Here is a 23,928-nt window from a genome sequence, read left to right on the forward strand (position 1 = left end):
ATAATTCCTTTTCCAGATTGGATTGAAGCGGCCGTACCCGGCTAGTATGGAGGAGTGCAAGAAAAGGTCACAAGGCACTAAAGTTTCGAAAATCGCTAATATTTTTCAAGGGATGCCGTCAAGAGACGATGAAGATATGCGTGGAAGTGATGTGACAGTGGTGCGAACCGAAAGCCATCTGGCTAGGTTTAACAATGCAAGAGCTTTGTTCGAAAAATTAGGTGAAGAAAACCGTAGTTTTCGTATTGAAAAGTCGCCGTCTGCGGCAGCCAGTTTTGCCGGTACGCGTGGAGTGCTCCCGGTGATCCCCGCGCGATCTCGGTCTAGTTCAGCGGGTTCTGTAAGCCCAACGCGAAACAATGCTACAGCAGCATGTCCTATGGCACCGGCTGTTAACGGTGACAGACTATCCAATGGTGCTATGCAACAACCACCACCTAAACCAGCTAAACCTAGTGTTCTTCCTAAGCCAGAAAAACCGGATAGACGTTTTAATAAAGAGCTTATAGAAAAACAGAGAAACTGGACCGCTCACTTTAATAAATCCCGACCGTCTAAATATGATCCAGAACAGAGATCTGATTATAAATCATCATCTGGGTACCAAGATAGAAAGTCTCCAGATGGGGCTGATAGACATGTAGTCCCCTCAAGAGTTTACTCACCACCGCTATCCCCGGGAGCTGGTGATTCACACGTGGAACGCCCAAATACTCTTCCTGCTTCTTTAGTTAATCGAGGTATACATGTTGCGAAATCTCCTAGTCCTGTAAAAATCATCGCTCCAGTGTTACCTTCGCCTAGAACTAATAATACTATACCTCCCACCGCTAGATCCGAAATCCTTACGTCCCCTAAAGTTAAACGCGATAGTTCAAATTCGCCTATTAGTCAACAACAACCAAGTCCTCCGAAAGTAGAACCAATAGAAAGGCTACATGCAAAAAAAGCATCGGTATCTCCTGAAGTAGAGAAAGGAAATATCGAGGATAATATATTAGAAGACATTATCGATCAATCTGGCTTATTGCCCTCTTCGACAGAAACAGATTGCACTTCCCCTATACAAACTTATACGTTACAAGAAAGCTATGACGTTGATAAAAGTTCAATATATTACAAAGCTCCGCCGTCACCTCCGGCTCGGCTACCAAAATCACCACCACCTTTACTCGATGAAGAAGACTTAATAATAGACACTGGCGCCATTACAAAATTAATGCCAGATGAAATAGAGTCTATACAGAGTATGACAAAAGAAGACGATAGCAATTACAACATTGATCATGCAGTAATTTTAAAGTCGTCTTCGTCTTCGTCAATCCCTTCTCTCCAACGTGACACCACTAAAGATAATAGTATTCTTGAATTAGAATCTTCTGCTATGCAAACACCTGATGTTTGTCATATTGTGCTGAGGTCTCCAACGAACAGCCAGGAGGAAGATGGCTATGAAACAATACTTTATAGTGGTGATTGGGATGAAAAAAGTAAACGAAGATCTTCGACGCCCGAGGTGTCTCCTGGCGCAGCTCAGGCTGAGGATACTCCACAGTCTCCACTCATTTCACCACTGGCGTCTCCGGTTCACAGTCTGCCCTACTCATCGTCCCCGGCTCTTGCTTCGCCTTCGCCTTCGCAAGGTACGTTGTAATATTAACTCAAGTTAATATAAATTTTATGATATAAAAACTAATGAAACCGCTTATCTTTTATCTCTTTGTTGTTCAATTACGTGTACCGATAAGCGTTTATTTTTTAATAATCGTACTGTTAAAATGTTATATTTGAACCTCCACAACATACAATAATTACTGCCTATAGTCAAGATATTGTTATTTAGCCAGGATGTAGCTTTACATTAATGTTACGGGGTTTTCTTACAAAAAATAATATACCGCGGAATGGCAGACTTTTCTAGAATCTTAATTCTACCTCTAGCATTAGGTTACGTAGTTCTAAGCAAAAGTTTGTCAAAAGCGTTTGTTTATTTGTTGATAATTCGGGGTTCAAACATGGCTAAACCGATTTAAAGCTACTAGCTAGCTAAAACTCTGCATAGAGATACCGAAATCCTGGAGGGCTAAATGGGAGTCACGGGTAGATGCTAATCTACCCGTGACTCCCATTTTTCTATAGCGACACGAGGTAATGGGTTGACTTAGTACTAGCCCTTCTTCTATCCCATAGTTCGCATGCTAGCCCTTCTGGAAAAATAAAACACCATTTAAATCAGAATATAATAACTGTATTAAAAGCTAGAAGCTGATCTCTCATAGAGATGTGTCCACCTTTTTCTTGATAACGGCTATGACACTTATTTTGGTACAGCGCGGGCATAAGCTATACATAAAAGAAGAATAACATAAATAATAAACATTCCATGATCATCACAATCGCCCTACCGGTGCAAAAGAAGCGAAGTCTGCGTTTTTGCACTGTGGGATGTGTGTTGTCCTAAGTCTGTGCAAGTGGGCGTCAATTGACGTACGTTTGGCGGTCTCGTGCTCAGCGGGTTCAATGTAATATTGAGGAAGTCAAGGTATTTGAGTCGTTGTGAGAGTTGCGAGTAGATCCCGATTTAGATGCTCCGGCGCCGCGGCGACGACGCAGTTACCCGAGCGCCGTCGTCCTGCGCGCCCTTCCCTTACCTCTTCATTTCACGTTTACAATTAGGCCAGCAGTTTTAATACAATGGCCCACTTAATCGCGCTGCCATTTTGACATTTGTGAATGTGTTCATGTTCGCATAATTAGTGCGTGCACCCATTATGTGTCTTATTCTTTGCTGGCACATAATAAAGCGTAGACTTGCGTTGCGTTACTGTTTTCAATAACTGAATGTTTGTTTTGAAGTTTACAAGATTGATAGTGAAAGTGATTCGTTGATGTTTGAATCATAGTGCTCGGGCAGTTACAAATAATTTGTATTATTATTATCACTATTTAAATACATAATATTCAAAGCTATTGTTTTTTATAGTTCGAACGAAGCCATCGTTTTCATATATTATGGCGGTTGATATTTGTATCCACTTTTTTATTATTAAATAAAGTCGAAAAGATACAAAAAAAATCTTGTATATAGGTTTACGATAACCACTTAGTTAATGCAAATAGGAAGTATTATTCAGGCATTATCTATACGAATACAGCAAAAACACAGTCAAATTTATTTAAATTAGGCCCGCGTTAATTCTTCAATGACAAAAACGTTGTCTTTGTCTGTAGTATCTCACTAGAATTCGTAAAATTCAAACGTATTCTTGGCAACATCACAAAAAATCATAAGATTCCCTCAAAATTTCAAATAATTGGTATTTAAATGAGATTTATACCCAAACAAAGCCAATCAACAATTGTATGAGTACAACTAATTTAAACACTTGCTTGAGACTGAATACGTGTGACTGCGTCTGGATGAGGGATAAAATAAGTGCACTGGGACTTGACACAATACGTCGCTTGGAGTTAAAAGTGAGTGTAAGTGTGCGAGACACAAACTCACGCGAATGGCGATGCCCCGGCGATGAGACGCGTGGTGCGTGCGCTCACCCGCGCTCGCACAATATGCGACTTTGCGGATGCTGTATTGGTCAGTATGTTAAATAGTTTAAAGGTATTATGTTAAAATAGCGGATAAAACTGTCGGCCTTATGAAAAGTGCAATAAACTCACAGTTTTAAGGTATCTATCGCAAATCTGTTTTTATTCCTTGCAGCTTGGTATTTAAATTCTTAAAATTAAACAAAAACTTATGTATAACGCTTTTAAACAGATCATTTTAGTATGAATTATTCTAGATCCTAAATTAAGCTAGATATCACTTTAAAAAATATATAAATTATATTACTGTTTTGTAAGTTATGACGCTTGAAAGCATCTTGTTTTTATGATAGAATGTAGGGCAACATACGATTGTAAATAAATTATCTTTTTTAAAAAAAGTCACAAAATTTATTAGACTAGTTTATAGTTTTTCTTATTTCTTTCTACTTAATTTATAAAAATTATTTTGTTTTGTTTTTGGTGTACACACGTGTTTTTTTTACGTATTTATTTTCGTTGGTCTAATCATTGATCTCAACGTGTTTCATGTCACCCTCCCCAAATAAATTGTAAGATAGGGGAGAGATATGAGACGGTTCCCGTCTTAATAAATGTAATAGCGTGCTTTTCGGATACCTCGATCAACTTGATTATTGATTTTATTTGATTATGCAGTAACTGCGCCCTTTACACTCGAACCAATCGACAACAGACAGAACAGCAAAAAATCCTATAAGTCTCCGGTTTTTATTATTCGGTACAGACTTTTGAAAAGGGCAAAGTTTAGCATCTTGACGATGATCCAGGCCCAGTGGTACGCGATTTGGTTTTATAAGTTAGGATCCCGGGATCGATCCCCGTCGGTGGCTATATGGGAATTTATAATTGCCAAATACTCTTTGGTCTTATCTGGAGGCTTCGGCTTTGGCTAGTTACGACCCTGACGACAAAGGCGTGCCGCCAAGCGATTTAGCATTCCGGTACGATGTCGCGTTGAAACCGATTTGAGTGCCATACCCAAAACAGGTTAGTCCGCTATCATCTAAGACTGCATCATCAATTACCATCAGTTGATATTGCAGTCGAGGGCTTATTTATAGTGGAATAAAAAAAATCGAGGGTCCGACTGATAAACCGGCTCGATAAAGAGCTGCAGTCCTCACAGAAACATAACTATTGAGGCAGAGGTATGCGTTCGCCGTATGAATGAAAGTTGTTTTGCATAAAGTACTAAGCTAGCCACGCTTGTATCAATCTTGGCACGTCTTGACATACAGTTGAGTGAACCCTACTTATGAGACAACTTAGTATGCAATAATGTATTTAGTGTGTAGTATTATTAAACACAATTCATAATATAGACAACATTACGCATTATGCTAGTTCCTATTCTATAACATTCTAGGTAGGTTACGTTATTTTACGAATTTGAATCAATAATTCAATAAAAATATCTATAAAAATCGGAACATTTGACTGCCATCTTCATCAGGCGATTTCAAATCAGAAAAATGTATATAAAATGATACAAAAACGATTGATTTATTTATTTTATAATCTAACCTAACTAAGGGTCTATCGGTGCTCTTCAAGCAAAGAGATCTTTACAGAATCAATTATTCTAAATTAGGAGAGAGTTTTCTAGTAGGTACCTATGGATAATGTCGCAAATTATACTTAGAAAGCTTACCTAGATTGTTTCTGAAATTAATAAATCTTGTCCGCAATAATTTCGTAAATTTTGTTATATCTATATATAAAGGAGATGGGGCGATTTTGTACGGAGCTTGGTGCAAACTTCAATTTTTTTTACATCGACCATATAAACATAAGGATATTGCTTAATTTAGTACTTTTAAGAATATTTTATTTTATAATATATTTTAATTCCATAATGACACAGTAAAGTCATTCAAAAAGCAAAATTTTTTCAGTAATATGCACCGGAATTGCCAATTATTGAAGATTATAATTACTACAGTAACTTGCAGGAAAACTAATGACAGCAAACAATTGACAATAATCACATCAATAAAACAAATATGTTCAAAAGACAGACAATAATGCCATCAATAAAACAAATATGTTCAAATAGTTAGCTTAACAGTTAGTTATGTTTCAGTTTTGGTAGTAAAAACGCGCTTCCGGGCTGTAAACAAAATAAAATTATTTGTCACTTTTAAAAAGTGCATAATATGCAGAGAGTAGCAAAATCGGTGAAACTTTGGTCAGCTTTATTTGGATTAAGATTTTTGATAATATTTGCACTGGTGTACAATTAAGTAATAAAATGCTCCAATATGTCCCATGTCATTTGCCGTATGAGATCACATTTATTTTAAAAATTGTTGTGTTCTTTAGTCTTGCGTGGGGCGATCAACTCGTTTACATCATTTAGTATAAGTGCGGTCATTGCCTATTTAGGCAGGCTGTTATATATTTATTGTAGTTCATTTTAAAAAAGATATCTTAATTTAGCAAAACCAGCAGATTATGCCCCAGTGACATTGAACTTATGAGATAATTTAACCTTTCATAAAACCATTTGTCCATATAACGTAGTATTCCTAATGCCGTTTAACAAATTGTAAATTGAGCAATTTTTTGCTACTTTTCCAGCTGAAAATGAGATAGCAGACAATTGCAAAGTATTGTCAGTACAGTTCATTTAAAAAAATTATATAGGTACAACATTTTACACACTACTTTTTGATATCGTCTGACAGTGTCGGTGAAACGTACGCTTTAGTTAGTCCCTTTTTCAAAAAGAGGAAGTTATCGTTTTTCGTATGTTCCGGCATAACTACGTCATTGATAGACGGATTTGTAAAATCCTTTTTTTTTTATCGAAATAAGTTTTTTCGAGGGGTGCCATTTAAATTTAATATACTTAGATCAAATTAAGAGTACCGGAGACAGACAGCGGAACTCATAAAAAATGGGAGCCAATCAAACGCGATTGCTCTTATCGCATAAATATGCATTGTTTGCGCAATCACGCAAACTTAATATCACGCCTGTACCAACACTCGAAAGGGTTATGCAGACGTATGCAGTTTGTAGGGGCATACCTACATTTTCTATCGCTATAGATCTAATAATAGTATATGGTATTTGAATTTGGAATACTCAGAATCTTAAAATGACATTATGATAGACAAGTCTATCGAGAATAAGTTGGCTCCAAGTTACAACTGTAGAATGAATTTAACGTTACCAAGTGGTTTTACTCCTCCTATATATTTATTTTTCGCGATTGAAAGCCAGTTTAACTCGTATTCAAGCTAGTTTTATACACGAATCTATGTACGTTGTAGTTGGTATAAGTTTATTAGAAAATAGGTTTTCTTTTTTCTTAAAAAACTCTTGTATCGAGATAATCTTTTTTTTCTTCCCTCTTAATTATTAATTGGCGGACTGAGCATAGCCAAGAAGATAGCCCACGTGATGGTAATCGAAAACCCTCGCCTATAAACAGATTAACACTTCGCACGCATGAAACGCATTCTGCAATGAGACGGCCTGTGTCAACCCGAGGTGAAGATAAAGCCTCATATGCATGTAATTACGCCGGCAACCACGCCCTTATCTCAAATAGGACTCAACTTAAAAATGAGTTAAGCTGACATGACAATTTTTGATAATTCGCAATGCACCCATCTCAGCTTAGCTTAATAACTGTAACTACCTACTTTTGAGCGAATAATTAGAAGCAAACAAAGCTCCGGCTGAACGACGACGATTATTAATTAGTTAAGTGGAACTTGCTCGTTGCTTCAATGAGTTAGATTGCGTACTATCTTCGCTGCTATACCACTTTCAATATTCTAATTACGTGACCGAGCGAGTTGTTCATTGTAATGGGGAAGTAGATTTCTTACATTCTGCTTCAATTCGTCCAAAGGGCCATTTTTTACAGTTAATAATAGTATTTTGGGTTTTTTTGGTGGCTATAATCTACTTGATTACAATAAAACCGATTAAAAAAAAGACTTTTGTTTTTTTTTATTATTATTTATTAAAAACATTTGTTCGAGTTTACTTAATTAAAACTCAGATGACAAACATAATTTACTTTGTACTTATACTTTGACCGTTTAGGTATATTAAATTATACAAAATTTACCATTTAAGTAAAGTAAAAAATCTGCCAAGTCATTTAAAGATAAAAGTAGAAAAATTACAAATGAATTTCTATATGAGTAGGTATATTATGTTCCCTGAATTTTAAGTAATATTTACTTACATTGATATATTCAGATGAATATATGAATGATTTAAAATTGTAATTCAAATACATCTCATGATTAACATTTAGTTCAACAATTCAACTGTATAGTAGATACAGTGGTACTCGTACATCTATGGAATGATAGTGTAGAATGTGTTTTGATATTTTCACACTTATTATAATACTACGAATGTGTTAAGTCAGTGCAATTTAAACAGCTCATTAAAAAATATTTTTTATTGACATCAAACATCAAATGTTCTCACAGCGTGAAAGCAACGGTTTTAGTTTTCTTCATTTGAATAAATAAAAATACCTACGCCTGTGAGAGTTTCCCATAGCACGTTTTGTTTATTTGTGTCGGATACCTGAATGGCTGAATGCCTACGCTGGCAGGCACCTGTGGCGGAGTCGATGTTAAAATTAACTATATTAACCTATTTTCGCTGTAGTCTCATTCAAATAGGCGGCGCAATATTGTACAAGACAGAGAATAAAGAATCAGTGTAATGCTGGAATATAAGAAAAATACAGAAACTTCTTCCATTTACTTACAATAATCTATAGTAGGTACGTAGAGGTATATATCGGCTATGTAGTAGTCGCAGTAGTATCTATGGCAGTTTATAATAATATAAAGAGTGATTAGTTTTGTATGTTTGTATGTAATGGATAACCTAAAAACTACTAAACATTTAAAAAATCTTTCATCTATATTAGGTATAGGAACCTACATTTTCAGCGAGTAGCGTAAATACTATGCAGGTATTAGGTAAATAAACATGGTTCTTTTGCAGAACTGCAAATGAAATCGAAATCGCTATGATAAAATAAGCCACGCTCGGAAATAATTCAACAATTAAAAAGTGATTTTCGATCGTGATTATTAGACTTAAAATATGAAATAGTCATTATATTATTAAGGTAATCTTATTTAGAAGAACTTTGGCCTGTATAGCGAGTCGAGAGTGCTGTTCACAACAAAATGTTATATTATGCTTTAATATAACATTTTGTATCGACCCATCGATTAAGCGGGTGAAATGGCGAGGAATAGCTAGATTTCGATAAAGATAAGTTCAGACGGTGACGGGCAAATGCAGCTAATACCAATAGGAAGCCGATAGCAGACAGATTTTGGCAATGCCTCCGTTACAGGATGAGTGGGAGAATATACACAAATCTTGACTAATCTTAGTGGACACTTCTAAAACTAGTGCTATTATTTCCACTGCTTTTTTTAAAAAGGGCAGCAATATTAGTTAATGGTCTTACTGATGATTTAACTAATATTATAACACACATCTTTATTACGTTAGAGACCTGACCTTGACTGCAATTTCAAATGGTGGTAAGTGAATATGCAGTCTAAGATGATAGTGGGATAACATGTTGGGATTATTCCGACGTTATTCAAAGTCTTACAGACTCAAAAATCATTATTTTCTGTAACCCATCGCATTGCACGTGAAGAGGGGTTTAATAATTCAACTTTACTGTACCGAGCGACGCTTTTTGAACATACGACTGTTTGATTATGTCGATACTGCTATTGAGAGTATTAGAACACAAAGTTTCCTTTACTTTTGTGCTACATTTTAATGTTTTTCTAATTTGGAGTAGAAAAATCTTCCTGATTAAATCCTAATCGGCTGGCATACCCGACTTATTATCTATGAATTCTTGTCACTAAATCATTAGGTATTCGATTGAAGCGTTTCTTTGGTTTAGTGAAAACGGGCATGAGTAATGCACTGGTTTAGACTGTGGTTTTCAGCCTATCCTATTCATTGTCTCAAGACCTTAGATGCGCTACATAGCAACCCTTAATTTTCTTCCCGCAGTGGGCGGCGGCCGCAAATCATCGGAGAGCGAGGAGGTGACCAGCCGAGCGCGGTCGCGGGCTTCCAGCGTGTCTGATGAGGGTGGCTTCAACGAGCCCTCCCCTGAAGTGGTGGCGCGACTGCGACCGGCCGATTACCGCGAACCGCCCGCCCTCACTCAGGACATACGTGACGCCGAGCGAGCCCGGTCCGATCCCGACACTCTATCTGTACTTCAGCAGGTGATATATTCGTTATAACCTTTGCTTTCATAAAACAAAATACGCGTGGCGAAACTCCATCATCCAGCAATCACGGACAACTGGCTACATTGGACATCCTGGAACGGGTAAAGGATTGAATGGATCGTGTTGGCGAACATTCATTCATTCATTCATTCATTAGTTCATCATCATCAAGAACAACATCACTTCACACGATTGACGTCAACTGGTGGACATAGGTCTTTTGTAGGGAGTTCCAAAATACACTCTCATGGGCAACCTATTTCCAGTGGCTCAACTACTCGTTCAATACCTACTTCCCATATCAAAGTTATGCCAATAATCACCACGCTTGGCATGCAGGTTGGTGTGTTCAGTGCTGGTCCTCTCCCATAAAGCCGCTGCCCCTTACGGGTCAGTGGATTTTGGATCAATTGGTAAAGAATTGGTTGGTGATTAAAGATTTTAAACTAAGATTTTCGTGGTTAATCAACATTTCTTAAGCATAGATAAACGGGAACACACCACGATAATATTTTGAATTTGTCGATATTTCGACCCAGTTGCATGGATCGTGGTCACTGACATGCAAATGCTTAAGAAAAATTGGTTGGTGGTTTTACTACTATTGATCGGTCGTCAGAGCCTCTTCGTTAAGTAAGCAGGACATTTATCATCATTATAAATCATTAGTACCATTATCGGCCCCATAAAAGGCGTAATTCTCCTCCCACAGTGAGAGGGCTTAGGGCGTTGTCCACCTACCACCTCGCTGTCCTAGTTCGGATTGGTGAACTTAACACGCCTTTGAGAACATTATGGAGAACTCTAAGGCATGCAGGTTTCTTCACGGTATTATAACGCTTACTTTGGGACTAGATGGCAATGTGTGTATTGTCCTAGTATATTTGTTTATTTATTTCTTAACCATTCAAGCAAGTGATATTACAATTCCTTAAGGCAGGGCATTACCTCATGGGTAATAATGCAGTTGTCGCGATATGTTCTACGCCCTGTAGATTTTTTGTATGAAGATTTTGTACCCCATATGGATATATACTGAGTTACGAATCTTTGACACCTCTTTCAGTATTGATTCTATTTATCGCATAGATATCATTGAAAATGTATTTTTTGTAAGCGTCTTACGCACCATTTCTCCTTTCCGCATGGATACAGCTTTCGGATTTTTTTTCGTATTAAAAATGTGCGAGTATCTTACTTTATTCTTATCTGACTTTTCTTATTAAAGAGACAATATTTTGATTATTTTAGTGTAATTTTTGTTATGAAAATATATAAAAAAATACATTCTCAGAAGGTCTCTTTTTATTTTATTTATTAATGTGTTCCTATTTTTTTCTATATATATATATATATATATATATATATATATATATATAAAATATATACTTACATTTAGATTGAGAGATTGTTTACATAATAAGAAAAGTAGTTAAAAGTAGAGTATACGTACTTGATGTGTTGCTTACAAAATATACCCATATGAGAAAGGTTGATTACGAATGCGAAAGCGTTTTAACCCAGCTAATTGCAACTAATCAGCGGCTCATGCAAATAACAAATATGTATGAAACGGTGAGGAGCTGCAAGCATACGATAGCCATATATGGCAGTCTGTTAGTAACGATGCATGTAACTACCTATTTAAACCATTAGACAACATCAGAATCAGATAAGGGTATGTAACCGGCTCAACTGCTGAGTTTCTTGCCGGCTTCTTCTCGGTAAAATCTGCCGATTGCGAACCGGTGGTAGAGTCACTACAAACGGATGTACTTGACGTTTCAAAAGTGCTTTTATTAGGCCTACTAGAAAGAAATGAATTTCGGTGAATTCTGATTTCACCCTTAATATCTGTCGTACGCGAACAGGGTGCTCGTTTATTATTGTTATTACTTCATTTACCCTTAAGTCTTTACGTCTTATAGCTGGGCACAGGCATCCCCTTTCATAGAAGACACGGGCTTATAGCAAAGCCCCACCACTCTGCTAAAAAAGGGGTTGTGGGCTTTCACGACTATTATCACAAGTTATTGATAATAACCGGAAACCGGCCTGGAGCTTAAAATTCTTTATCAGGAAAACAATAACTAAAAACTGTTAGCTCGGCCCGGGATTCGAACCCAGGATTTGAGGATACATAGCTAAACCACTACTACTTACTGAATTATATTACTGAATTATAAAAGCGACGTAGGTACCCGAAAATGGAGCTCGCTTCTTATGTTTATTACTTAGTCGAACAGTCGTCCGATTGCAGATCACGATTTCCTGGTTTCGATCCCCAGGTCGGGCCAATGAATAGTATTGGTTATTTCTACCAAGAAATTCTTAGTACCGGCTGAGAGTTAGAAAATAATTCATATCCCATTCGATCTACTACAATCGACTAGGTAATCACCGCTTAACTATTACTTAGTTAGTACAACATAAAAAAATGCATCACACCTTTTTTTAACAGGTCTACCTGTTAAAAAAGGTGTGATGAATTTTTTTGGTGGCTAACGTGACCGTAGTCTGTATCCCGATAGTATAGCGGTGTCCGCCCACACTGTTTTTTTACATGCATGCTACACGACGCTAGATTCGATTTCGACACACTTTCTATGTTTCATCGATTAATTCATTCGACGCGTTCGTAGATACTGTGATTTCTACCGAGCTTAGCGACACCGTTAGCTACATGTTTTTTGTCCTGATAGTTATGATTTTAATAGCGTTTGTATGTAGGTCCAACTGACCTCGTCCTCTTGCCCCTGATAACACAGAGTATTCGCAGTGGGCTTAGAAGTGGGAAGTCCAGGGTTCGATTCCCAGCGGCGATAATTATGTAACTAATAATTTCAAAATTTTCTCTGGTCAGCTCGGGTTGGTGGCTTTGGCCGTGTTTGGCCATCCTAACAACAAGACGTTCCCTAAAGCTATTTAGCGTTTCAGTACGATGCTGCATAGTAACCGAGTAGGGGTATGATTGACCACACCTCCCATACCCCTAACAAGTTAGCCCGTTACTATCTCAGACTGTATCATTGCAGTCAAAGGCTAACTTGTAGAACAATAAAAAAAAAATAGGTTATCCTTTTTATCGTGGCAATATATAGTTAATATATATATTATATAGTTATTGTAGGAAATATGTTTATCCATACATATTAATATTAATATTGTATATTTTAGGTATTATTGATATTAATTATATAGGTATATATTAATTATCAGTATATATATATTATATTGTAAGTTTATTATATGTATATATTATATATATGTATATATAGGTATATATGCACATATATATGTTTATTTATATGCACCACCTACCTTTCTTCTTGAGCTGTGTTTAATGCCTTTGGTTGCCTGGAAGAGATCGCTATGTAGCGATAAAGCCGCCAAATTGTATACTTTTTGTTAAATTTTTATTTATAATTTTACCATATGTTTATGTGCTGTAATATTATGTATGAACGCGCGAAACAGGAACTGCCAGTCTGATTTTTTTTTACGTTACGATAGAAGAGTATTAGCTATATTTAATTTTAATGCGGGTAAAACTGAACTGGACATATCAGTTAGGTAGGTATTGGATATAATGAACCATATTTTCGTGGGTGTGTATTAAAGTGTATAATTATTCTTAAATGTTTGTCTGGCGAAAATATCACTGAAGCTATGTAAGAGAATTGATAATATCTCTATAGCGTTACCCAGACGAGAAATATGTTTCGCTTGCTCTGTACACGTGTAAGAAATAAAAAACTTAATGCATGTATTAAGTTGTTCACCACAGACAAAGTTGTTTTATGTCAAAAATGATTTAAAAAAAACAGCCTTATTCAGTAATATTCTCATGGCTTGTCGAAACTTCCCTCTCTATAAAAAGATTAGGTATACAAATATCGCTGTCGAATCAAGCGTTTTGTATGAAGAATACCGGTTGGCTGCTGTACCTTTAGTCAAAGGTTTGATCCCGCGCAATTGAGGAGCCGTTTTCGAGTATCGAAATACTTGAACAAGAGAATAAAATGAATCTTATCTGTATTGAATTAACACTTAAGTTTGCCTAGGCAAACATGTACTATTTCACCAATCGAGTTTCACTAAGCAACACCTTTAATCTAAGTTGTCTATGGTTCTTGCCAGAAGGTGTGGAATTTTGTGTGTATTTTTAAGTTAATAAAAAAAAACGTATTTTTATTTTTTTCTTCTGTCCAGTGTTAGTTTATGAGTCCCTTAAACTTTACGATCCGTAAAATCGGAGTGGTAACTTTAGAAGGATCCTAACTTCTCTAGACATCACATAAGAGTTCCTGAAACGTTTTTTCTCTCTAGGAATCACCTAAGGCATCCGATTAAGTCGATTCCTAGGTTTAGTGAAAACGGGCATAAGACGAGTAAAATAAAGTACATTTTACTTTGACAATGTAGGGTTTGATATGCGATAAATGTTGTACTATTTCCACTAGTTGGAAAAGTTACCGAGCTAAATAGGTGATATGCGTTTTATAAATGAATTATCATTTAATTGTTTTCGGTGCTGACTTATTAGCTAGTACAGTTATGCGGACGCGTTTTACGCATCCTGGAAGCATAAATGTATTGAAATTGCATAAATTACTATGAGCTTGAAAGGTCGTTTCATTTTACCGGCGATTTAAGGAGCGTCGATGACTCAATAGTTCAAGGATGTAATAATATCTACTCATGTTTCTTGTCAATAAGCATTTCAGTATTATCTGGATCGTATTTTCTATGCTACTCACACAGAATTAAGCATATTCCGCCATTATTGCAAGCAGTGCATTGTGTGCGGAAACAGTAAAAATCCCCCGCGCACGTCTCACTTCACACCCGCGGTTTTCTTCCAAACTTTTTCCATTTTCTCCATTTTATGGTAAACGTTTAGAACATAAGAGGTAAAATTATTACTGTCAACTGCTAAATGGTATGATGTGACTAACCGCCTTTTCGAGAAATACTACTATAGTGGGTAGGTTTTTTATGTTTTGACATTAGTCGTGTACAATCTATGTTTACTCTATGAGATATTGTAAAATACAATAAACTCCTCAAAAAGTTAATATTATATCAAAACTATCACCGAGATATGCTATCATCAATAATAATAGAGATTATTTTTACCCGTCACGTGTATAATTTGAGGAAATAAGAATGTTTTATTGATAAGTATACATTCTTAATAATCACGCCATTTCCGTTGCAAAAGCAGCGTTTTCTCTGTGGATTATCGAAGATGGTTTTTCATTAAATCTACTAAATTATTCTATTATTTATTTGGAATTAATTATTTGTTATAACATATACTTTAATAAGTAGAACAATAATATACTGTACACAGTTCCGCAGGAATTTTTTGTATCAACTAAAATCCAATATTTTTTTTTTATTTTCAAGTAGGTACCAACTGGACATTTCCAAACCGTCATACAAATGTGTCCTTATTTCAATAATAACCATTATTACTTAAATTGCTTAAAACATTATGTAATTAATTATAAAATTAAATTATTTTCCTAAAATTATATATAATTTTTTTATATATTTTTTTAGGAAGTAATTATTGATATCCATACACGTTTAATTTTATAAGAGTTATAATAGTAATAATCTAGTTATTAAAGAAACAATTTTTCAGTAATACTAACTATGTACCTAGGTACTTTTTTCATTCGGATGTGTTGCAAGAGTAGCCGTTCAAGCGTCCCTGTCACTGATATAATTCTCTACCGTGTAGTTACCTTTTTAGTTATCTGTATGGAAGGTATACTTTTTTTATAATCCATTATAAGACAGTTACATTTGGCAGATTTATTTAACCCTTACGCTATAATCGGTTTTCAGGGCAGAGGATTGCTCTTATTTCTTGGCTACTTTTTCTTCCAGAAAATTGCTAAAATGGAATATAGATAAAGCGCACTTTTGTTATTACCTCCTCACACTTTCGCAATTCTAATGATTAAAGTGGGGATGCGAATAGCACTCGAGAGCAAAGCCGCACGTCCAGTTTACTATAACCCGTATAACCCGTTATTTTAATTTATATTTTTTTCTTTAATTTTCATCACCACACCACCTTAAATCAATGTGGGAATGTAATTTCGCCAAAGCTATTTGCTTCTGAATTGCAAAGATATTCGACATTCTTAACATTAATAGGTAATTTTTAACATATTTTTAATATGTCTGTGTGTTATTGGTTTATAGGACTCAGGTGTAGTAGTAAGCGAGGCGAGTCAGGGCTCCATAGAGGTGCTCGATAAATCGACCACCAGCCAATGGAGCGTCTCGGAGGAGGCTCCGGGGGAGGCGCGCGGGGAGGCGGGGGCCACTGAGGAAGAAGATGCGGATGCCAAGCAGCCCGACAGCATGACTCCCGACGAGGCAGAGATACTGTTGAGCTCCAGGTATGTCATGCAAAAGGCAATGAACCGGATCCTGCAGACTATTCGAATCAAGGCTAATGGAAAAAGGTTAACTGAGCCGCGAACAAAAGTATTATAAAATGGCGTCATAGGCCATTTGCTGAAGGCACACCAATCACCGTGGCGTGCATATTTGCGCCCGACTTGCAACCAATCACAACTCTCGAGATGGAAACGGCGCATCGTGATTGGTTAATATATTTATGCGCCGTTGTAAGGATGGGCTTCCTTAACCTGTGAAAGGTTACTATAAGATACAAAGTGTGTTCAAGAAATTCAAATCAAAAGATTTTCTAGGATTAGAAGCACACTTCAAACGTCGTGTCTGTTGGGTGGTCCGGCGGTTTGTTATGACATATAAGTAAGCCTTGTGTTTTACCGTCACCGCTACGTATTGTTTAGACGAAATCATCATGAGACTCGGCCGCATCATCATGGCATCCTATTCCTTTAAGCTAATCTGCCACATTAGTAGAGTTAGAAGCGCGCCGTGCACTCAAATAGCTGCAATAATATAAGTACCTACATTTTGTTTGGAGCAAAGCATATTTTAAGCGCCCACGGTGTGCGTGCTACACATTTGGACGTTTCTGGCCCATTTTCATCATCAGCATATCTCGACCGATGGACGTCCACTGCTGGATATAGGTTTTTTCTGGGGAGTTCTGTGCCACTTGCGTTTAGCAGTTCCCTCTGACGCGCTTGAGCGTCTGTTAACCTACTTGGAGTCTACTAATGGTTACCAGTACAGGATCCCAACGTCCATCGGTTCTCAAAGTCAAAGTCAAAATCAAAAATATCTTTATTCAAGTAGGCCCATAGGTGGCACTTTTGATGCGTACATAAGAATTATCTCTGAGCCATGTGCCCGGCCGATTGCCACTTCGGCTAGTCGAAAATAATATGTACCTAGTAATTGCTTCAAGTCAGCTTGTTCAACAAATACCCGCCTAAGTGTGTAGCACGTCTAATGCGCGCTATCCTATAGTTCGGTTCGGAGCGTGGTTGAGAATAACACAGAATGAAGACGCGCAATAATAGATCAATCGGATTACAAACAGATCTGATTGGCTTTTCTACACGTTTCAACGCTCCGCTTGATTCCGCACTTGATGCACATTTAAACGGTTGCATCTTGGTTATAGCAATTTTTCACAAATCTTAAGTGCGTATTTTTATTGGTCGATAACTCGGATCACTCACACAGCATGCAAATACTTCTTGCAGTAAGGCTACTAGTAAAATTAGCAGGTCATCGTTACTTTGGTCTTTATGGCCAGTTTTATAGCAATATGCACCCGAATACTTTTTTGTCGACCAATAAAATGCGCTCTTATGAAAGTAGCACTTATTTTTTGTCAGATTAAGACATTCTATTGGAAGTGCACTAGTTTATTCGCTGCAATATTTAATCGAGAACTTAATTTTGACTAATTCTTGATAGCTAGTATAGCATAGTTTGTTCATTTAGCACTTTCTTTTACTGCCACCCGTTTCTACTTCACTGGTGGTAATGAATATCTTGGCTAAGGAATATATATAAAATTCTGATAATTTTAGGGTAATAATTAAGTCTTAAATTATCAGAATTGTATTTCATATTACATATTAATCATGTTTCTATGTTTAGATGTACAACATTATTCTGTTACTTCTTTATTTTCTATACCTATCAAGGCAAAATTAGATCAATTTATACAAGGTCATTTGATGCCCCCTACTCGGCCACCATATAACAAAAAGTATCAGTAAAACTTGCTTTCGAGAAAATAATATATTTTTACATAACATGTTACATTTTAGTTTCCATAAAAACGTGACCTAAAGATAAAAATTTACAACACTAACTAATCATAATGACTTGACATCACATTTATGCCTCCATGTACCTGATTGAGAATTATTGTTTTTTATATAATAGATGCAAGGAAGGAAGGTTTACGGAAGGTTTAAGATCAATAGGGGTGGTCAACCTTTTTTCCGACGCCGTGTGAACAATAACATTGGTGTTGTGGTTGACACCGCGTAGTTATTTCTTTAAAAGCATTGCTCCAAGGAAAGGGTGGGGGGCTCAAAAGCCTTTAATTATCATGAATATCATAATATCTCAGAAGCAATAAATAGCCACTTTAACTTTAACGAACCTTGTGTTGTGTAGAAAATAACCAAAATATTTACTATTTTGCACGTTTCTATTTCAATTATTTTATTTCTGTTGCACGCTTAATCTTTGTTTTTAAAACTCTGCATTACTCGTGAGTATAATCTTTCTTTGCATTTACATTGTTTTAGTTGTACTTTTAAGCTTGTTATTTTTATTAAATGTTTAATTTTTATCATTTGCATGCTGCCTGTGCGCACAACGCTTCATTCTTGACGATCACATTTGCAGTATTCTGGAGAAAAAACTTAGGTAAGCTTGCTTTCTTCGAAAGTACGTATTTTCCTCTATTATTTTTTTGTAAAAGTTTCTATCAATGTTGAATTTCACTGATTAGGTTTACGGTTTGCCTGTCCTATAGCTGGAGCGGTTATAAAAAAGTGGTGTAAACAGTTTCTGGCGTTCCGTTAGCTGTCTCACGCTACATGGCGTCGTCTGATTTGAAGTGATCTCATTTAATTGTTTCTCAATGATGCAGGTTGTATAGCTGAAGGTTTCTTATAATCGTGTCATGTTCTGTCAGGCAAGAAGCTCTGCTGTCGGACGAGCAAGCGCAAGAGATAGTGGCAATGCTGTCGCCCCACACGTTGCCGCACGACAACGGCGTGTCGCTCAACGACAGCTACCAGTCTGTGCTCTCTTACGAGAGGTAATTTTTTTTTATTCATTCCAAAGACATATTAGCGAATGTCTTTGGAACGATGTCATAACGATTGTCGTAACGATGTCGCCGGGGTCCCAAGTGTAAAATATTCTACCTACATTCACATTGATTGATTTATACTGTATCGAAAGAGCGTCATCTATTGACAGTACAGTTTCCCCAGGCTAGACTTCGCTCTTCGATACCATACGAATCTCACACTAGTAACACTGACCTAATATGTAGTATCATAGGATGCGCGCGAATCTTGAAGGAGTGCAGTTTGTTAAAGCTATACCAGAATAAACGCACGGTATACACTTAAATCACTTGGCGGTACGGTTTTGTTAGTAGGATGGTAAGAAGACGCGTCCGATCTTCCCATTTGTTAGTTTTTATAACTCTTTAACTTTACTTATCCGATGCATCTGAAAAGTAAAGTTAATGATAGAGAATTTTCATCGTATACATGCTTATTGTATGGTGAGCATGTATGTTTCAAATGAAGCACTGTTTAAATGACTACGAGACGCAATATCACCAACTTGAGGCAATAGCTTTTGTTAACGACCTAGTAAATTGGTTTTTTCGGAGTACAAAGTAGCCTATTCACTATCTCTGTGCTAAATAATTGTCGATTAGGTGCTCCATCGCTGCGTGAACGAAGGATAAATACCAAGAAACAAAATATATAATATATGTATGTTTTATAGCATGCAGTCAGTGGACGAGAGCTACGAGTTCGTTTCTTTGGAAGCGGATGCGGGCATGGGCGCCGGGGATGCGCGTGCGCAGTCCACCCTGGAGTCCGAGTCGGCGCCAGAGCCCGAGCCGGTGTCCGAGGCGCAACCGGAGCCGGCCACGGTGTTCGATCACTACCCCCCAATGTCGCTGCGGGAACTCGCCGAGGAGAACGGCATTCACTACTTCGAGGATGGACATTTCTATACAGAGGTACAAGCTTGCACCGCTGCGCTGGTTGTGGTTAAACTCTACGGCTACTACAGTGCCGCCGTTATAACCTTAGTCGTCCCATCGTAAATATCTTAACTATCTTGTTGAGAATGACGTGCGTAAAAGTAACGCACACGCGTCAGAAAACAGCATCATCGTTAAAATAACGAGGTTTCCGGGTCAGACTCAATCATTTGGTTGCGAGAAATAGCTACGAAAAAAGATCAATGGGATAACATCAACGGTTAAGGTGATAACAAAATTGGTACCTTACTAGTTTCAAACCCTTCCTAAGTTATATGCTCGTTTGAGTGACGCAGTGCGGCATAAAATAATCTTAACGAGGTATATAATTCAAATGGAATTTTAATGAAGTCATACATTTTTTATTAATTCTTTATGGAACATCGGGAAATCAATATCCTTCTAGGTAATTATGCACTTCAGTTATTTAATGTTTTAGGTCGCCGGACTTCCACCGGTCGAAGAAGACGAGGATGACGACTATTACCCACCAGTATTTGTTAAGAGAAATACCAAAGTGAAGTTCAGGTATGTACCGTACCTATCGTAAGAAACTACTTATTGAACTGGCAGCATTTTTCTTATTTTTTCTCTCATATATTTTTAAGAATTGGTTAGACTATGCAGAACTGTCGACTCCTAGATTTATAAAGTCGAAAAAGATTTTCAAGTATTTTTGGTAAACTATAAATAGAAGCTAAAAAAAAAACATCGGCCGACTACAGGGCACTGGTGTCTTCCCACAATGAGAATGGGTTAAGGCCATATTATACCACGCTGGTCAAGTGTGGATTGGTGAACTCCACATACCTTTGAAAACATTATGTAGAACTCTCTCAGGCATGCAGGTTTCCTCACGATGTTTTCCTTCACCTTGCTTCACGAATCAAGTGATGATATATTTTTAATTACTTAAAACGCACATAACTTAGAAAAGTTAGAGGTGCATGCTGGGATTCAGAAAGTGAAGTTAAGCTTCTACCCACTGCCTAAGTAAGTAACGCCTAATCAAAGAAGATGGATAGAAAAAAATGACGAAAAGTAACTGTATAACTACGGCAACTCAAATTGCCAATCAAGATCATAGAAAATTCTCTATGATTCTAGCCACAAGGTGTGTATGTATTATCTTATTTTACATTTTTCGTACGGATTTAAGGTTATTAAAAAAAACCCTGAATTTATATTTTTATTTCAATTGTCAGTTTACGAGTTCCCTATACATTATGCACCGCCGAATCGATGTCGTAACTTTAGATGGCGCCTAAAGTTGTTAATCGTCATCTGAGAATTGGTGAAACGTTTTTTTTTCTGCGCATCGCCTAAATTATTAAGCATCCTGTTTAAACGTTTCTTAGGTTTAGTAAAAACGGGCATTAACCTTTATTCTAATTCAGTACGGATCCCATGCGCGTATTTTCAACGCATTCGGTGCGAGAATACGATCGGCGCAACGAAGATGTTGATCCAGTGGCCGCCTCCGCTGAGTACGAATTAGAGAAGCGCGTAGAAAAAATGCATGTATTCCCCGTGGATCTTATCAAGGGCGCAGACGGATTGGGCCTTTCTATTATAGGTATGTTTGCTTACTATTTGCCTGACTTGTAAGTATCTGTCTAACGGAAACTTTCAGACATCTGAATATTTTTGTAATCGTGCACATGTATTAATAACCGATAATAATATAATTGTTAACAACAACCCTTTTTCTTTAAACCAACCTATTTTGCTACAATACTCATTCTAAGGTTTTATCGTTTTCTTGCTGTAATAACGTTTTAAGCGCTATAAAAGCAAGCAGATCACGCGTTTATCACAGTATTCAAAACTTCTAATCGTCAAAAATATAAAGTACCTTTACTTCTTACACCTGTGTGATCAATATCAAATGTGTAAAGTTAAAGTTTGGTTAATATCCCAGCTTTTAGCTTTTGTAACTCAAGATTCCATTATTACAGCAAAACTTTTACTGGAACATTTTAAAAACTAAAATCAGATAAATTTTTACGGTGTAATCCAGGGTAAATAATCTATCTCTATTCTAAATTTAAAAGTGGTTTTTATGTGAAAAAATTAATGGTTCTTAAAACTACAACAACACGCTTGGTATAAAAAACCAAACTAATTTCTACCTGTTAGTTTAGTTTATTTATAAAAGCGTGTTTTTAGTTTTTCATGAAACTATTATTTTTATTGCAGTAAAATTAATCGGTAACCTATTCGCTGTCAAATTTGTCAATATTAGAGATATCATAAGACTATTAGTTGGAAATAAAAATTAACATAATTCCTGCCTTATCGATTATAGATGAAAATTATATAAATTATCAAAAATCTTATCTTATTTTTATATCAGTCAGTCATAGATTACATTAGTATGATTGATCGACTGACTTGTGTATGATTGACAGAATAATTTTTCTTTGATTTTGTACAGGAATGGGCGTAGGAGCGGATGCAGGGTTAGAAAAACTGGGAATTTTTGTGAAAACTATCACCGAAAGCGGAGCAGCCGCGCGGGATGGTAGAATACAGGTTAACGACCAGATCATCGAAGTCGACGGAAAAAGTTTGGTGAGCATTACAGTATGTTGAACTAGTGTTAAGGTTGCCTGTCAGGGATCGCTAATTAGCAACAGGGCCTTTTATATTTCACTTTTGAAATTTTTTCTTTTCCAGTCGATGTCCATACCATTTGGTGGTGCACAAATAAAGTGTAAAGAAAAATTACAGGAGATTTATATTTACGAATTGCTTTCGATGCCATAATATCCATTAATAAATTGTTTACTTCGTAGTGGTATTTATTATGTGATAGTGTATAGATCCACTAAATTTTAAAGATGACTTGCTGGCAGAAAATGCATCCAGGCATTAATTTTTGCCTGAGTACATATTACTTTTTAATAAGGTACTTGTGCAATTATGAATTAAAACAAATATAACATAATACATAACATGATTACGAAATAAGCCGAGGCATGACGGCATAAGTATTGATTTTGATGCCAATATAACAAAAAGCTAAGTTAAAAATTATCAAATTCGAATGTGTTGTTCCAGGTTGGCGTTACGCAAGCCTACGCAGCGTCAGTTTTACGAAATACGTCGGGCCCCGTGAAGTTCCTAATCGGGCGTGAAAAGGATCCTGATAATAGCGAAGTAGCTCATCTAATTCGACAGTCACTTGCAGCCGATAAAGAGAGAGAAGAAAGGTAAAATAAGCATATTTTTCTATAGGATTTATTTTATTTGAGACACTGTGATAGCCTAATAGGTAGTATGGCTTCAGCTTCCCTTTTGATCGGTGCCTCTAACTTTTCGTAATATATAATACATTCCTCCAACGGTGGAGGAAAAAATCGTGAGGAAACCTGCATGGCTGAGAGTTCTGCATACCAATGAAGTTTACCAATCCGGACTGGGCGTCGGCGTAAACCTTTCTCGTTCTGAGAGGAGGAACGTGCCCTGTGGTGAGCCGGAAATTGGTTAATAGTGATGATGATGTTGATGTATGTGCACAATTCTTCGCACCAAAGAGATCGAACGTAAAAATATTTTAATTATTTAGCTGTAAGTAGTTTTGTACAAGTATGGAGGGTAGAGGTAAGGAGAGTCATCTTACATGGGAGAAAAGTTGAAAAAGTGTCCAGTGTATGCGCTAAATAACAGTTCAAAAATCCTCCACAATGGCGCTGGTGGATGCACAGGGTATGGTATGAATGTAGCATTCGTAGATGATTTGAAGTATGCCGAGTTAAAAAATTTAATGTCATTATCGACTAAAGTAGTTAATTTTTGAGAATTTCAACAACTTACGTTGTACAAAATATTGTGGTAAATATAACCTTACTT

The 23,928-nt window shown here is 36.7% G+C and overlaps 1 protein-coding gene across 7 annotated transcripts in view; it reads left to right on the forward strand.

The window, feature by feature from the left end:
• Positions 1-16: 16 nt before the first annotated feature.
• LOC120630274 overlaps positions 17-23,928 on the forward strand; it is a 40,065-nt gene continuing 16,153 nt past the window's right edge. For 6 of the 7 annotated variants that reach the window (XM_039899438.1, XM_039899440.1, XM_039899442.1 and 3 more), the window contains exons 1-10: positions 17-1,643; positions 9,625-9,845; positions 16,074-16,273; positions 18,684-18,704; positions 18,976-19,101; positions 19,809-20,049; positions 20,513-20,601; positions 21,471-21,649; positions 22,511-22,647; positions 23,137-23,288. In XM_039899438.1, the coding sequence (XP_039755372.1) occupies positions 47-1,643; positions 9,625-9,845; positions 16,074-16,273; positions 18,684-18,704; positions 18,976-19,101; positions 19,809-20,049; positions 20,513-20,601; positions 21,471-21,649; positions 22,511-22,647; positions 23,137-23,288 (2,963 nt within the window). In that variant the 5' untranslated portion in view covers positions 17-46. The remainder of the gene's footprint in view (positions 1,644-9,624; positions 9,846-16,073; positions 16,274-18,683; positions 18,705-18,975; positions 19,102-19,808; positions 20,050-20,512; positions 20,602-21,470; positions 21,650-22,510; positions 22,648-23,136; positions 23,289-23,928) is intronic. The other variant, XM_039899439.1, reaches the window with a different exon arrangement.

This window comes from Pararge aegeria, chromosome 16 (assembly GCF_905163445.1).
Source record: "Pararge aegeria chromosome 16, ilParAegt1.1, whole genome shotgun sequence".
Taxonomy (NCBI): Eukaryota; Metazoa; Arthropoda; class Insecta; order Lepidoptera; family Nymphalidae; genus Pararge; species Pararge aegeria.